This window comes from Eublepharis macularius, chromosome 11, assembly GCF_028583425.1.
Source record: "Eublepharis macularius isolate TG4126 chromosome 11, MPM_Emac_v1.0, whole genome shotgun sequence".
Lineage (NCBI taxonomy): Eukaryota > Metazoa > Chordata > Lepidosauria > Squamata > Eublepharidae > Eublepharis > Eublepharis macularius.
The window spans coordinates 94443824-94460989 of record NC_072800.1 but is presented as its reverse complement, the minus strand read 5'-3'; the positions used below and the strand labels follow the sequence as shown (position 1 = coordinate 94460989).

General features: G+C 56.4%; 1 protein-coding gene across 1 annotated transcript in view; it reads right to left on the bottom strand.

Annotated features, from left to right (window-relative positions):
• Nucleotides 1-16842, bottom strand: part of LOC129337377 (zinc finger protein 777-like) — a 35851-nt gene extending 19009 nt beyond the window's left edge. The window contains exons 1-7 of the mRNA XM_054990979.1: nucleotides 16706-16842; nucleotides 10842-11240; nucleotides 9197-9323; nucleotides 8659-8763; nucleotides 6587-6700; nucleotides 5381-6281; nucleotides 2308-2779 (exon numbers count right to left, since the gene is read on the bottom strand). Coding sequence (XP_054846954.1) covers nucleotides 2308-2779; nucleotides 5381-6281; nucleotides 6587-6700; nucleotides 8659-8763; nucleotides 9197-9323; nucleotides 10842-11240; nucleotides 16706-16729 — 2142 coding nt within the window. The 5' untranslated portion in view covers nucleotides 16730-16842. The remainder of the gene's footprint in view (nucleotides 1-2307; nucleotides 2780-5380; nucleotides 6282-6586; nucleotides 6701-8658; nucleotides 8764-9196; nucleotides 9324-10841; nucleotides 11241-16705) is intronic.
• Nucleotides 16843-17166: the final 324 nt, after the last annotated feature.

The window sequence follows — 17166 nt, the reverse complement described above, 5'->3', positions numbered from 1 at the left end:
AAATAATCCACCTCAAACGATTGATAAAGTGCATTGAAAGTGCATTATCCAACGTGTGCGGAATCAGATAATGAGTGGCAACCGCTGGCTGGGTTAGGAAGTACCCTGCGAGAGGAAAGTCATTAACAAGCTATCGCAGCCAGGTGAGAAGCTGGCCTTGTGGGAGCCAGAGCCCAGGAGACACAAACGCCCACATCCTCTTCTCCCGGGGCTCTCCTAGAAGGTGCCACTGCACCCAGGTAGACTAGCTGGCTTCCTGCAACCAAAGCCAACGCAGCGCCCCCGAGAGAAGCTCTCCAGAGAGGCGCCGGCATTCACCTGTTGCAGCAAAAGGAGGAATTTATAGCAGCTCAGAGACAAACCACAAACATGCAGATGATATCCAGCTCTGCGCCTCGATACCCAAATCCTCTGGTGATGCAGCAGAGATAGATACTAAGTAGCTGCTTGACAGCAGTCGTCAAGTGACTAAAAGCAAACAAACTGAAATTGAACCCAGACAAGACAGAAGTGATGCTGGTTGGAAAAGCAGAGATCTTGAAGGACGCTGTGCTTCTGACCTTTCATGGGGCCCAGTTGACCTTGACTGAGCCTAGGGGCTATACTAGACCCAGCACTGCTGCTAGAGAAGAAAACAAACGCAGCTGCAAAATAGGCCCTCTTACAACTCAGGCTGGTCTGGAAGATGCACCCCCTACCTTGACACAGCCAATCTGGCCACCTGGATTCCTTGCACAGTGACACCAAGACTAGACTATGGTAATGCACTCTACACAGGTCTCCACTCAAAGTCACCCTGGAGACTCCGGCTCGTGCAGAACGCTGCAGCTCATTTACTCCCAGGAGCTGGACGGAGCACGCACATCACTCCCACTCTGCAGTCACTCCACTGGCGGCCCATCAGTTCCAACAGAGGTTAGCCGTGTTAGTCTGTAGTTGCAAAATAGTAAAAAGTCCAGTCGCACCTTTAAGACTTGCATCTGACAAAGAGAGCTGTGGTTCTCAAAAGCTTATACCTCAATAAAGTTGGTTAGTCTTAAAGGTGCGACTGGACTTTTTACTATTTTGCATCAGTTACCAGGCTCCATTTAAGGTCATGACTACCACATTCAAAGCCCTTCATGGCCTTGGCCCCTCATATCTGTGCAATGGTATCTCCCCCTTTGTCCTGCCGCTGCAGCTTTGCTCATCCAAACAGGACCTTCTGCAGATACCACCCTGCATTGGGCAAAATCAACAGCTGCCCACACACGGTCTTTCTCTGTGGTAGCCCCCACCTTATGGAACAGCCTACCTGAGGAGGAAGTCAAGGAAGTTCCCGCTCTCCTAGTTTTCAGATAACTATGAGAAACTGAAGTATCCAGGAGGGCTTTCTACCCAAATTATAGGGCTGTGTCATAAGAAATAACTCAAGAGAGAGAGAGATGCATTAGCAGGGACAGGGACTACATGCTGTGCTACTGGATACTGTAAGCTGATGCAGATACTGCCACTAGTTGCTTAACATGCCCTGTAAACTAGTTATATATCGTTTCAGAAAGATTTCACCTCTACGCTCGACTGTATGCTTCTCTTCACGTTTTCTGTCACTGTGCCCTGGTGCATCTGTTCTCACTGAGGAATTAGCTGCTGTTCATTATTTCAACGGCTGGATGCCTGTCCCGCCTGCTGACTACAGCGTACTTCGCTTGCACTGCGTAACCTGCCCCGCGGACAACACATCAAGTCAACGGAACCAGTTCTGAGCAGCGGAGCCGCTTCGGGGGGCGCCGCCTCGGCCACAGGCCACCTGCCGGGCGGGGCTCCGCTCTGAGCGCCCGGCCCAGCGGCCCCCGAACTCCGGCCAGACTCCAAGCGGCGCGTCTCTGGGGGCCGCAAGACCCCCGTTGGCGCCGGGGGCTGGCCGACCAGCCGCCCCCTCCCCGCCACTCCTCCGCAGGGCCCTTCGAGAAGGGCAGCTCGACCCGCCGCGCCAAGCGCCCCCCACACCCGCGTGCGCCCCCAAGCCCAGTTCCCGGGGGCCGCGGCCGACCCCGCCCCGGCGAGGGCCAGGCAACGGGCGGGAGGAGCGGGCGAGCCTCGGCGGCCTCGGAAGGGCGCGCCGCGAAGCCCCGTTCCCCGCCGGAGGCAGCCGCGCCCGGCCGTCCCCCCCTGCGGCCGGAGCCCAGGCCAGGCGGCACCGGGAGCGGCCAGGCGGGGCGCGGCGTGCCGGGCGAGGGGGCCTCCGGGCGCGAGCAGAGGGCGGCTCCCTCGCCCCGACGGGCCCGGCGGCTGCGCCCGCCCGGCCCTGCCCTGCCCGGCGCCTACCTGGGGGGCGGCGGCGGCGTCCCATCGCGTGGCCATCGCGGCGCTGGGCTGGCGGGCGGCGCGGAGAAGCGGGCTCGGCCGGCAGGCGGGCGGGGGCCGAAGGGAAGAGGCGGAGCCGCGCACCCGCAGCAAGCGGCGGGCTGGCCGGGCGGAGACTGCGAGAGAGGCCGGCCTCCGCTCCGCCGGGCGCTCTGCACATGCTCGGGGCGGGCAGCGGGCCCGGCGAGGGCGCGCCTCCTCCGATGGCTTGTGCGGGTGGCGTAAGACGCGCTGGAAGGAGAGGCTGGGCCGGGGAAGGGTCGAGCCGTCGGGCTCCGCTCTCCTGCAGCCCGGACACCGCGGCCGTGGGCAGGCTGGCTGCAGCCCCAAGAAGCGGACCAGCCAGCGCGCCCTCCTGGCTCTGGAGGCGATGCCGGCGGCCGGTCCGAAGCAGGGGCTCCCAATCCCTCCTCTCCGGTCGCCCTTCCCGGGGCTGGGGGGGGGGGGCGAGATCCGGGGCTGCTCAGGGCGTTTAAGGGAGATCTGTAAGGACCCCCCACCACACGCGCGCGCGCGGACACAGGCCCCCCTTTGCCTGGAGAGGCCCTCGAGTAGGGAGAGTCGGAGGACAACCAGACCCCGAGAGAGAAAGGCAGCGGCCCTTAACAGCCCAACTTCGAATCATGTTAGCAGGGACCTGCAGGGTCATCTAGTCCAACCCCCTGCACAATGCAGGCAATTCCCAACTACCTCCCCTTTCCCCCCACACCCCCAGTACCCCCCTCTTCCATGCCCAGAAGGTGGCAGAACACCATCAGGATCCCCAGCCAAACTGGGATGGGGAAAATTGCTACCTGACCCCAAGGTGGCAGTTGGCCTTACCCTGGGCATGTAAGGGCTGCAAGAACTAAACACGGAGGTAACCCTTCCTGCCCTCCCTCTCAGGATCTGCCTAGGTTCACAGAATCAGCAGTGCTGTCAGACTATCGGGGCTTAGGGCCCTGCCTGACACTGCTTCTCCAGTGTCCCACCACCAGGGGATCTTCCCAGCTGCAGGCTGTGGAATTTCTCTCGGGGCTCAAGGAACCACCTCAAGGATGGTGCGGTGCGGTAAGGTTGCCTGCCCCTCCCACTGGGGCCCCAGCCGAGCCTACGAGGGAGCACTGAAGACTTTATGGTTTCAACACCTGCTAGGTTTGGGGACAGTCTCCTGGGAACCCCCGTGCAGGAAGCAGCGCAACCGCCCGTCCCACGCCACACTGAACGACCAGGCACTCTACACACGCACGCAGCACCTCGGGCGCACAGGCAGCTTCAGAAACATTCCAGGGGGAAGTCTCAATATGCCCCCCTCTGGCTTGCGACTAGAGAGGTGGGGTTTGGTCTGAATTCAAATCCTCCCCATGAAGATCACAACACTTGTCACGGAGACCTTGTCCGTCAATTATACTTATTACATCTGGTGAATATTCAACCATCAATAGAAGGCATATGATAGCACCGCCTGCAGGGCGGGCAGAGATGGGCCTGTCAGCACAAGCGTGGGCTGCTCTCCTGGGAAACTGGTGCTGGCAGCGCCAGGACTGGTGGATCACTTTGGGCAGTGGAGTCCTGGCAGGTGACCAGAGGCCCCAGCTGCAGAGACGGGGCTCCCCAGAAGGCGCAGTCGTCCTTTCGCAGGCAGCTCCCTCTCTAGCCCTTGCGGTCTGGGCAGATGGGCTGAAAATCACTTTTGGCACTGCAGAAACCACAGAGGCAGCTGCGTAAGGTTTCCAATGGCTGCAGGTCACACACCAGGCACCGTATCTTTCCCCAGATCAGCAAAACTAGAATAAATACGTAGCTTTAAACACACAATAAATGACACAAAATAAGAAAACACCCATGTGTTCCTCTACCATAAACTATACGTGAGGCCTCCAGTTTTAATCCCCGAAGTGGCTGAGCCCCGACTAGCAGGCAGCTGCATCATATGCCAAGGGCGTCTGGACAGAACTCATCTCCTCTGGCATCCCTGCTGGATGCATTCAGCGGCGCCCAAAGCAAGGTCTTAGGCCAGCAAGGTCTCAGGCCCACTCCCCCCCCCCCCCACAGATGACACCGGCTCCAGAAGAGAGACGTGTATTGAAGGCATACTTTGCAGAAGAGGGTATTACAAAAAACGCAGCCACAGACTCGACACCGGACGTCACACAGAGGAAAAGCTGGTTTGTTACACTCGCCTCAGCTGACATTTAGTTCAACAACACTGAAAATTCATATATAATTCAACCAATATTTACAAAGATGCGTTCTTAAAAAAATATAACCACCACCACAAGACAAGAGGACCGGTTCCGGTATGCTTTGGAGTGGGTGAGAACTGGGGACTACGGTACAGGCGGAACATCCGGCTGTAATGTCAGGTGGTAAAACATTACAGCAGCTCCTGGCATTGTACTGTAACAACCAATCCTTTACAGAGCCGGGGAGAAGCTGCTCTCACTCGCACACAGTCACCTGGGAGTGCCATCAAATGCAGTTTAAAAAGAAAACACACAAACACCTTTACTAAGAACCACTAACTGGGAAAGGGGGGTTTGGACTTGAGCTCCACGGAGATGCTTACAGGGCTGGAGCCCAGCTGAGGCCAGGATAAAAGGAGGGAGGCTGCAGCCTGCCACTCCAGCTCCTGGCCTTCGGACTGACTTTGCGGTGTGCCAGTGCCTGGCCTCCCAAAGGGCACTCTGTGTCAGAACAAGAACAGTGTGAGATTTTGGGTGGCAGCTGGACACAGGAGGGAGAACCAGATCGTATTTGCTAAGTGCTGCTTCACCTCTGAAGCCTAAAGAAGAACCACCCCTGTCTGAAACAGCCTCCAGAAGAGAGGAGTGGCTAAAGTGCTCGGCCAATGGGCATGCCCCCTGGGCTGAAGCAGGGCTTGACTTGTGTCTTGGCCTCATGCTAGGAGCCCCTTGGCACAAGGGCTATTTGCACTCTAATGGTCAACAAGAAGAGCCTTCCCCCATGTCCCAGCATGCACTGGTGCATAGGGGCCCAAGCAGGGCCTGGCTCTTCCGCCTGCTGGGCATGGCTGGCCTCGGGCAAGCCCTGCTATGGCTGCTCTTGCTTCAAGCCTACAATGCCAGGCGGAGATCCCACAGAAAGATGGTGCACGACAGGATTACGGGTGTGGATTTTCTGGTGGCAGTTCAGAGACTCCTTGTAGCGGAAGTTCTTCCCACACGTGCTGCACTGGTAGGGTGTCTCGCCCGTGTGGACTCGCCAGTGTTTGAGGAGATGATCGCGCCGGATGAAGCTCTTCCCACACTCCGTGCACTGGTAGGGCCTCTCGCCCGTGTGGATGCGCTGGTGCCGGACCGCTTTGGAGAGATCGCGGAAATCTTTGCCGCAGTAGGTGCAGGTCAGAGGCCCATCGCCTTTCCCCGTGTGAAGCTTCTGGTGGAGCAGCAGGCTCACTTCCAGCTTGAAGCTCTCCTTGCACTGAGTGCAGGTGTAGGGCCTCTCGACCATGTGGTTTCCCGGGCGTTTTGCAGCCCCAGGCTTGAGATTAGAGCTTCTCTGTGGCTCGGGGCGCTTTGGGGGTTTGGGACGCGCTGGTGTCGGGGCCCTCGGGGGAGCGACTGGGCCAGGCTTTGGCTTCAGGCCTCCTCCAGGATCCATAGCAGGGTAAGTCCCTCCTCCACCATGGGTTTTCTGGTGGGTTGTGAAAAGCTGCTTGTCCAAGAAGCCCTCCCCGCATTCGCAGCAGATATACGGTCCTGTGTGTGCTTCCATAGCCAGCATCGTGGAGTCTCCTTTCTGGGAATCCGTCACGCAGCGAGCAGACCGTCTCAGGTTGCTCCCAGGGGGCTTCCTTGGTGGGGTAATCAAGATGGGCTGGCTCTCGCATAGCAGTTCCTCACCCGGGCCCTGGAAAACATCCGTCCATTTTCTTGGAAACATACCAGGGAGGTCTAAGCTTTCAGGGTCTTCCTCCAGGAGCTGTGGAGTGTCTGAGAAAATAAAGAATACCAGCACGTTGGCACCATGCTGCAGAAAGGGACCCCAAAGCCTCCTCTTCCATCCCACCCTGCTGTCATTCGCTCATTGCCCTTCAGACTCATTCACACCCTCTACGTCACAATATGCCAGCAGCAAAGAGCAGGTGTCCTGCAAAAGAGCGCAGAACTCGAGCAGGTGAGCCAAGCACAGAAGTTCTCCTTCTCATGAGCGCCCCTGCCCTGCACTGAAGAGGCTGTCCTTCTGACTCCAGGTCCAAATCGCACCTGGTGCTCCAAGCGCTCCCTGCCTTACTCACCTACAGGGGAGTCTCCAGGGATTTCTCTCTCCTCCAAGCCTCCCATGCTCTTGACCAGGGCCATATCTTCCTGTTCCATCCAGGAACTATCATTGAGAGCCGAAATCGGAGAGCCTGTGTAATGGGGAGAAGAACAACCTGTCAGGATCACCACATTGCAGACAGAATTCTCATAGGCCAGCTGAGATACTTCAATGGCGAGAGAAGTCGCTCACTCCCCATTACTGGCATTCAGGACCGACTCTTCATGTTTCATGAACTCAAAAGGATGTGGGTATCCAACCATTCCAAGCAAGAGTAGCACAAGCACGGCATTCGCTTGGCCTCGGGATCCAACATCACAAGAATTCCACCATGCGTTACTTTAAAGCTGGGCGCCTAGCCATAAAAGCGTTCCGTCACAGCCCGAGGGAGTCACAGAGCGTGAACCGCTTTCAGCCTGCCTGGAACCAATGGCCACTTGGCTCCCCCACTCTCAAAAGGCTTGTGCCAGCAGTCATTCCACCAGCTGCATCAGAGAGGGAGGAGCTTGCATCAGCCCCACCCCGTCAGCCTGCCTGGGATCAGCTGCCACTCGGCTCCCTACCCTCCCAGACCCGACTCATGCGGAAGCCATTCTCTCCGCTCTTGATGGGACAACCATATCAACTGTCGAAGATTTAATTCCACAAATCTGCTGCTTTTCCTTTCCCCTCTTCCTTTTTGTGTCGTGTGTTGGTGTTAATTTTAGTTCTAAAAAGCCTTGAACACAACAGCAGAAATAATTGTACCAAGTAAATAAACTGTGCACGATTTATGCCAGGAGCGGATATCAGCTTCTCTCTTTTCAGATATTTTGAGACCCAGCATGGCACAGTGGCCAGCATTCTGGACACAGACTGGAGATACCCAAGTTCAAATCCTCACTTTGTTGAGAATATTGCGGGATAAATTTGTGCTGGGGCCCTGAGGCCTGGTTGCTAGCTGCCACTCAGCCGACTGACAGGGGCAGGGACGGAGGGAAAACAGACGGGGCCGCGATGTCACTTCTGGCACAAACCCAGACGTGTCGCCATCACATGGACAGGAGGCGCCTGCATTTCAAGCGAATCCGAAAGCATCGCGCGGAGGCAAAGATGTCATTTCCGGCCCTTCCCCTGGAAGTGACACTGTTTGGCGGTCTCACTCCTTAAACCTCCTACAGGTTGCCAGCATTCGGCTGGCAGCTGGCAACCCTAATTGCGGCTGTCCCGTCAAACCCACTTCATCGGGTTGCTGAGAGGATGAAATAAAGAGAAGCCTGCCACGTGTGCTACCCTGAACCATCTAGATGAGGAGGGTTGGGGAGTCGTCATCTCTTCTCCCTTTGTGGCAGAGCTGCCGTGGATCAGCCCCCAGTCAACACCCTGGGCATGCCAGGATTCCTTTGCAGCCCTGATCAGTCACAATATAAGCTCCTCCCAGGTTTGCCCGCTTGTAGTTCTCAAGGCAGGGGCCCACTCCAGCTCTCTTGGGTCCCGCTAACATGAGGAGACCACCAAGTTCCGAGACAGCTTGCCCAGACAGCCCTGGGCCCGCCTGACCGCACAAGGCAGACCAGCAGTTCCATCCTCAGCTCTGGCTCTACGGAGCAGCTACTGGGGCCAGCAGACTGTCCAAGAGGCACCCAAGCCTGCCTCGTCTCAAAACAATTGCCACTGGGGGCCCTGCTTTTCTACACGGCAGGCACGTCTGAGAAACCGAGCTGCCACCAGACTGCCCCGTCTTCTAGGTGCCATCACATCCCCGATAACAGAACTATTGCCCCTTTGGGCATTATTCCCCACCCGATTCTTTCTGCAGCTGCCAAACACAGCTGGAGGGACGCAGGCACAAGGAGGAACAAAGTCCACTCAGAGTGTCGGCAGGCAAGTGCCGTCAAAGCTTTGTGGTCATCTCTTGGTCTCAACACAAGTTCTGGGATTCGGCCGTGCTCCTCCGTGTGCCCAGCGGCCTGCTAGGCTTTCACGCCACCCCTCCCCCAAGGAGTTCAGGGTGGCATACACAGGTGTCCCCTCCTCCATAGCCCCTCAGCCGCGGGCTCTCTTACTCACCCAGGATGGATTCTTTAAGGGGCTCTCGGTCTTCACTCCCCCCCTGATCTGCAGCTTCCCCTTCCTCAATCCGGGACAGCAGGTCAGGCTTGGAAATGACAGCATCTGCATGTGGGAAAAGGATAACAGCAGGGTCAGGACCCTAAGATGGGGTAGGCGATGGAAAGGTGGTGACCCAATTCTATGGGGCTATGAGGTGGGGTAGAACGGGGGGTGAGGGCCTCTTCCTTGGAGGCCACTTTCTGGGTTAGCTTCACAGTCGTTTGGGGCCTTAGGGACTGGCTACCCCACAGGAATTGTCTCCTGGGGCAGCCTGGTCAGTACCCAGGGAAGTGCTGCCCTTTCCGCTGCAGGGCGGCTCACCGGTATGTGCCTTCTGGAATTACTTGCTCCATAAGCACCTGCCACTGTACCCCTGCCCTCCGCTCGTGGGCCAGATCGCGCAGGAGGAAGAGCAGCAAAGCCAAAGCTGCCAAGTGAGCTGGTGGCCCACCTGCCATTTGCCCCGCCCCGCCCCGCCCCCCCTGCCCCCCCTTACCCACTGAGATCACAGCCTTGTAGTTGCATTTCATTATGTGCTTGTAGAGGTCCTTCTGCCCGTCATCCAGGCTCCTCCATTCTTGCTCGGAAAAACTACAGGAGGCTTCATCGAAGCGCACCGGGACCTGCAATCACACATCAAACGGCAGGAGGCCTCATGACTTCTGCAGTCGCCGCCACCCCCCTGGCAAGGCCACTCCTTGGCAAGCTCTTTCACGCCAGTTCCCAGCTGCCAGTTTGAAATGCAAGGCGGGGAGACCCGCTGCTGCTGTCCATATTCAGCCATGGTGCGTGGAACCCTTCATTTCCCACCCAGGAGAGGAAGACTGCAGCGGCTAGGCAAGCCGGCCGGCCGGCCAGAACCTCGTTCAGGCAGGATTTCCAGAGACTCAGAGGGTGGGGCTACTTGCCCTGCACTGCCCCCAGCATTCTTAGTCGCCAACAGGTTCGAACCCTTTCTCCCCCACGGACGTCCAAGCCAACCCGACCCCCCTTCCCCATCCTGCGCCTGCAGCCAACATCTTGGCAGATTAATTCTGACCCAGCCAGCCCATCACCCTACTCAGTCGGTGGGCTCTGGGAGAACCTCCCTCTGCCGCAGTCTGTTTCTCTTGCGTCACCTCCCCCAGCCCTTGCTTTCCCATCGCTGCAGTACACGCACTGTTTGTTACGAGGCTTTACCACCACATAGCCGCAGGACACATGAAGGCACATGAAGGCACAGCAACCTTGCTGAAGCGCAGCAGGTCTGGGCTTGGCCTGTTCCTGAATGGGAGGCCAGCTAGGCACGCTGCGTGCGCCACCCTGAGTGCCACAGAAGAAAGGTGGGATGCAACGCAAATAAACACATACACAATACAAGAATCTTCAGGTCATGTCGGAGCAACACAAAAGGAAATTACTGTATATTGGCATAACTTAGTCACTACATAAAACTTAACCACACCATTTGGTTTCTCTAGATGTCAAGCCATCTCATCCACGGAAGGAGGCATCTAAAATTCAGCGTGGATCCCTGTCCCTGGGCTAAAACGCTGCCTTGCCACATTTCATTGGCCACCGAACTGGGGGAAATGAAACTCACCTGGCCCTTATTGTGCAGAGAGGACCTCTTTATATGGATCTGATACACCAGGGGTTGATTCAGAGGAGGAGTCATTTTTAAAATTTCCACACTGCCCTGTCTCTCTTAGAGGGGGAAAAACCATTTTAAAATACAACTATTAAAATACACACAAAAAATAAAACTAAAATATACCTGAGGTGGTTCAACCTCTGGTGGGCTCAGCAAGGAGAGATAAAGCTCCAGGAGGAATCCCTCCCCCCGACAAAGACTGTTTAAACCAAGTCCCTTATCCCAAGATTCAGCATAAGTGAGGCTCCTCCTGACCTGGGGGGCCATTTTACCCCCCTTGACTTGCTTCAGCCTTCACTGTGAAAGCAAATGAACCACAGTCATCTCAGCTCAACTGGAGTTAACCCAGGAAGTGATGCTGCGAGGACAGCCCCTGTTCCTCCAGAAAAATACTGCAGGCACTGGGAGCCTTCCTCCACTACAAGCAAAACCAATCAAGAGCCTGTGGATAGTTAAGCGCACAACACCCACCCACCCCCCGCTCAGCCTCCAGCTCGCAGGCTCATACCTTGGGGATTTCACCTTTGGAGCCCGGGGGCAGCCTCAGGATCCAGAAGTTCCGGTTCTTGAGGAGATTCTCCATGTTCTCCAGCCTCCGCTGGAGCTGTCCGTACTCCTGGATCAGGGTGCCCAGGGCGGCCCACTTGCTCTCCAGTTGGTTCCCAAACTCCACCGCTGTCTTCTCGCAACCATCCAACTTCGTCTCAGCCATCCCCATCCTGCCCTCCAGACTCATGAGCTGCGCAGCGTAAGAATCCACCTTGTTCTCCACAGCCTGGATCTCAGCCATGACGGTCAGGGAAATCTCCGCCGTCTCAGGGAGCGTATCCCCCAGGGGGGTTTGCTCGGGAGCACCGAGGGGCAGGCTGGCGGCCATGGGCTGGGCCTGTGTGTCCCACTGAAGAGCCTGTTGGCAAGGAGAGAAACCAGTCAGAGTGGCCTGCAACGGCCTCCAACTCTGCCTGCAGGGCCTGAGAATGCTTGACGGAGGCTGCAGAGACTCTTGCTAAGAAATACTAGGATGTGTATAAATTTAAGTAAATATACAAATCTTTGTGTATACGGTATCACTCTAACTATCAGGATGGGGGGATGGAGGCAAGGAGACCTGCAGATTGCCCACTGCCTGCCTGCTGTAAACACACACACACACACCCTGGCAGCTTCTGAATTCTCAGCAGCTCTGCGTTTGCAGACCTTCAAAGCTGCAAGGGCTGGCACCCGGGAAGCTAAATCTGCACCCTTGCAACATACACACAGAGCCCTGCCTGGGATTACTGGGCAACAAAGCAGCGGATGAACCACGGTGGAGACAAATGCCTCTTGGAAAGGAACCCCTGCCACTCTGCCGGGGCGCGCTTGCCCCTTCCCCACGCAGGGCTATGTTGTGCTCTCGTACTTAACCGCATGCCCTTTAAGAGGCAGGAGAAGGTGGGGAGGTCTGATCCGTCCCCACCACAAAAATTTCCCAGGAACTACAAGGGGATCTCTCCCATCACCATTAGAGGCCTGGCACCCAGATACAGAACAGCTCAAACTGACATGAGGCAATCAGTGGAGAAGAAGAAAGAGCAACCAGATGGTGGTCCATTAGCAGAGGGGAAGCTGAAGAGGCTCAAGTGAAGCAGAGAAAGGACGGGAACTCCTCTGGGCCCAGAGAGCACAAGGCAAAAAGCATACTTGCAGGGGGAGGAAGAGACCAAGGCGGCAGGGATGCCCGAGGCTGGGCAAAGCAGGCAGGACGAGGGGGGGCAGCAAGAAGAGACTGAGAGGGGGAGAGTGCTGGAGACGAGCAAGTGTTGCCTAAGCAGAAGGATGTCCACGGCGCCTCGAGACAAGACCCAAAAAGACTCCTTGCGGCAGTTGCAACACAGAAAGGAGCTGTCACACAGGAAATCTATGCCAAGGCTGAACTCTACGGATGCTTTCTCGACTTTGTCTGTCATGAGAATGATCTGCTATGCACGTTACAGGTTGCACATGACAGTGGCAACGCCAGAACGATTTCAAGCACCCTCCTGACGGCCACCGCATTGCAATACACTCAGAAATACAAGTGTGCACTGTGTTGCAATTGCAACACGGATGTAAGCTCAAGGCAGAGTTGACTCAGCATACTAGGAAAGGACAGCCACAGAGGATGGCTGCAGGGCACTTTACTCAGCAGCCTTGCAAAGCCAGGCAGAGAGAAGAAAAACAGAAGAGCAATACTAGTAAACACATAAGCATTTCCAGCTCAGAGGAGGACGCCTGACTTGATGGCTTACAACCATTCTGGGCTGACTGCCAAAAAACACAATGTCCACCTGTGAAGACGGCTGGTGTGCCAGCAAACCGTAGGGGAGAGGCAGGGCTTGGACTTCTCGCACACTCGGACCAAGCTGAGTCCCAGCAATGCTGCCAGCACCCTTGGAACTTGCCTGGTAGCCGAGCAGGCCCAAGACGTGGGGATGGGCATGAACCACTTGTCCCCGTCAGCCATGCTGCCAGAGCCTCAGGGTCTCACCTTGGGAAGACACAACCTTGCGAGCTGAGCAAGGGGGCTTGGCATGCATGCAGGAATCTACCTACATCCCCACATTGAGGACCAGGCGGAAACTAGCCCAAAGTGCTCCTATTTCCTGTAGCATAACTGTGCTGCGGAAGTGTCACCTCAGAGTTGTAGCATGCATGCCAGAGAGTTTTGTCGCCCAAGACCGTTGGAGATGGAGATTCCCAAGGCTCAAACATTTTGTGAGACTTCTCCTTAAACCCACTTCTCTAGTGGGAGGAGGAGGGAGCTGAGCCCTCCCTACCTTGTGAGGTGGGTGGGGCTGAGAGAGCTCCTAGAAGCTGTGACTGACCCAAGGTCACCCAGCTGACTTCAAAGGGAGGAGCAGGGAATCAAAGCCGGTTCTCCAGATTAGAGTCCTGCGCTCTTAACCGCTACACCAGACTGGCTCTCGTGAAGGGTGGGGGTGCCAGTAGCTCCTTCCTTGGAGGTTTTGTGGAAGCACTGGAAAGGGCAAGCATCTAATGACAGCAGTTTAGAGTACAAGATATTCTCTCTTACATGAGCTGAAATTAGTCCATCCTTATTTAACTCAGTCTTGCGGGAGCTAAATCTTTTGTTCGAGAGCCTCCATGTTCCACCAGACAGCAAGAAGCACAAGTGCGTATCCACAATATTTTACCAATCAAGGCATAAATAATTTGCAGATAGGTGGTTCTGAACGTATCATCTGGCTTAAGAGCAGCCGAGCAGCCGTGCTGGACCAGGCCAAGGTTCATCGAGCTCAGTCTTTGCAAAAATCCTAGCAGCCACCCTACGTGAGGAGGATTACCAGAAACAAGAAGGGGTCCACACCGACAACAGGACCAATATCAGCATGACCAATAAGGTCCCTTGTTTCATGCATCTTTCCAGGGGACAACTAGCAGATCACAGCTGATCTGCTGTCCAGCCTCCAGACCAGATGAGGTAACAGAGCCTTCCCGACTCTAGGCTTGTAGACAAGGTCACTGCATCTTCACCACCTCCTTCCACAACCAAAGTGTGTCCCTAAAATCAGAAGGTAGGAAGAAAGCTCATTACTGACCCCTTTCTCCTCCAGCATCTGGCACTCACATCTGTGGCAGACCTGAGGCAAGAGCACTGACAGGCAGCGGGGACACCACTGGGAACCACATCTGGATACAGAGCTCTGCTCCAGCCCAAGGAAACATTTTGAGAAGTATAAAGAAATACCGTCAGCAAAGAATGAAACTGAACCGGATTAAGACAAAATTAATAATCCCTCTCCCTCTTCTGTCTTAAATCAATATTCTCTGGATTCCCAACTATTTCAAAAGATGCTCACAATTGGACTTTGGCAGGCCTCCAAGGGAAGGGCAGTCCCATAGCCCAAGGCAACAACCACTGATGGTGCTTTATGTAGTGATATTGGCCTTCATCTACAACATCCAGAACTCCAATCCATCTCCAAGGAACCTGAGATACAACCAGTGCAGCCCCACCCACTAAGTGGGCCAAATTTTCACCCCAGGGATCTCCCCTGAGTTTCCATCTGGTTTGGAGAGCTCCAAGCTGAATGCCGGCTCCTTCTCTCCCCTCTCCCAAGGCACTGCTCTTAACGGCCCTCAAGCTGTTTACTAATTTCCCAGGCACGCTGGCCTACTAGCCAACGCTGCATACCCTGTCAGACAAACTGCTGGGTGGCTGAAATCTCCCATAGGTCACATACCCTTGGTCAAGTTCTGGCCACTCCTCACTCCTCAGAGTCAATGAGATTTCCACGAATGCTGAAGCACTGCCAAGGGGCCCAGAAGACTCACCCCGCAGAATTACTACTTGAAAATTGGCACACTGGCAACCTTGTCAGCACCTGGAAAACCCTTGCCTGCGGCCTTAGGAGCAGGAATTCATTCAGAAGGGTGGCCTGTGTTCGTCTGCTGCAGCAAAACAAAGCAGGAGTCTTGTGGCCAATGAGATTTTATTACAACTTGGCCTGCAGTCCACCTTTTCAGATGCAAGGACTGGATCCTTGCCCCACAGCTCGGTATCCTCAGGAATCAAGCTGGTGGCAGAAGCCAGGCCTTACAGAAGTGGGCGGCAGGGCAAGAAAGCTGATGCTGGAATAAAATTAGTCTTTCAGGTGCCATAAAGTTCCTACTTATTTAGGAATTTCAAGATAAGCAACTAGAAGCAGCTTGCGATTCATATTTCTAAAATTTTGTGCCATCGCATTTTCAAAAGTCTCTACACAGCTACAGAGATCAGAATCTTAAAATATTTTTTAAATCCACAGTGCAGCATTTTAATACACACACACTGATCTACAGCACAGATTACCCAACAATTGCTCATAATGGCGAGTTTTCATAATGGAAAAACAAGACTGTGATTTTGGCCAAAGCCTAGCAAGTGGACAGCCTCGGAACAAGTCAGTAAAACATATTTCCAAGACGGAGAAAATAATGGTTCCACTGCTCAGCCCAATTCGAAACATGTTGCTGGAAAATTAGAAAACACTTTGGAAGACAACAAAAACCCTAATAGGGAAACGAGGAGAATAAAAAGGGAAAACCGGAGACCTGTGGGTGGGAGACGCAAAGCAAACCCCAAGCAGCAGGCAGGCAGGAGAGAGAGGCTGACTGTGGCAAAACACAAAACCGGAATTAAGCCCCGAGAAAGAAAGTGAGGATGGTGGAGATTCCCAGTCCCAAACTTCAAGCAAGGCTGGAAACATCCCAGCTCCCTAAAAGAGGGATGTTGTCCCTGGGGAATCTGATCTCAAGGACTCCTTTCAACACAGGGAGCCTATTCAGCGTATGCCTGAGAACCGGGTTTTAAAAACAGACACAAAACTCCCAGCACACATCTGCACAGGCCTTGAGGTTTCTCTGGCTGGGCACCACATCTGGAAGCCGCAAGGGGGGGAGGTCGTTGTGAATGTCCTGCATCGTGCAGGGGGTTAGACTAGATGACCCTGGAGATCCCTTCCAACCCTACGAGTCTATGATTCCCAGGCAGGGGCTGTGCAGTTAAACTGGCCCCCAACCCACTGTAAGAGCCAGCAAGGTGCAGTGTAGGGGCCAGAGTGGGGGACTAGGATCTGGAGACCCAGGTTCCATTCCCCGTTCTGCCATGGAAGCTCACTGGGTGACTTTGGGTCACTCATACTCTCTTAGCCTCGCCTACCTCACAGGGTTGTTGTGGGGATGAAGTGAATGAGAGAATGATGTAAGCCTTCGCTGGGGAGGAAGGGGGGTGTAAGAGAAGGAAATGAATCAAGCCACCCATCTGTGGCCTCTCCCGCACAGCATGGCTGCTAGGGTTGCCAGCCTCCAGGTGGTAGCTGGAGAGCTCCCAGAATTATAACTGATCTCCAGGCAACAGAGATCACTTTCCCTGGAGAAAATGGCTGGCATGAAGGGTGAGCTCGACGGCATTAGACATCTACTGAGGCTCCTCCCCAAGCCACGCCCTCTCCAGGCTCCTCCCCCAAACATCCAGGAATTTCCCAGCCGGGACCTGGCAACCCAAGCTGGGCCCTGCGGCGGCCGCGTTCAGCCCCCCGCCCTCCCTGGCAGGGCTGTTGTGGGGACCAGAGAAGGAAGGGGGCGCCCCCCGGCTCGTGAGGGGAAGGAGGCGGCCGAGCGCGGCTCTCCGGGGCGGCCCCCGAGGCCTGTCCGGCGCAGGGGCTGCGCTCTCCGGGCGGGTCCCGGAGGGGCGGCCGGGGGGGGGGAGCGGCGGCGTCGGGCCCTCCCGCCCGGCATCCCTCCCGCTCTCCTCACGGCAGCCCCAGCGGCAGGCCGGGCGGCGGAGCCCCCTCAGGGCCGGAGGCGCCCACGGACCCCCGCCCGCCCCCCCTCCCCCCCCCGGGCGCCCACCTGGGCGGGGCTCCACTCGGCCATGGCCCGAGTCGCGGCGGGAGCGAGCGGGCGGGCGGCGGGGCCTGGGCGAGGGCGGCGGAGGGCGAGGCGCGCCGGGCCAGTTCCGGGCGGCGGCGGAGCGGCAGGCGAGTCCCGGCCGGGCGGTGCGCGACGGAGCGGCCCTCCCGCGCAGCCCACCGGAGGCGCCCTCTGCCGGCCGGAGGTGGCAGGTCTTGCGTAACCGAGCGGCGTTGCCACCCTCCCGGGAGGGCCTGGCGATCGTCCCCGGGCTCCGGAGAGGGGCTGCTGTGGAGGGGCTGTGAGGCGCGGCCCCTGCGGGCTGGGGCGGGGGGCAGGGAGGGGCCGTCACCCCTCCGGGCTCGCGTTCCGTCTGCGCTGGCTCCCCATTTGCCGGTGTTAAGGTGTAAAGCCCTGCATAGCTCCGGACCCGCACCCCAGCTCAGGACAGCCTTCTCCCC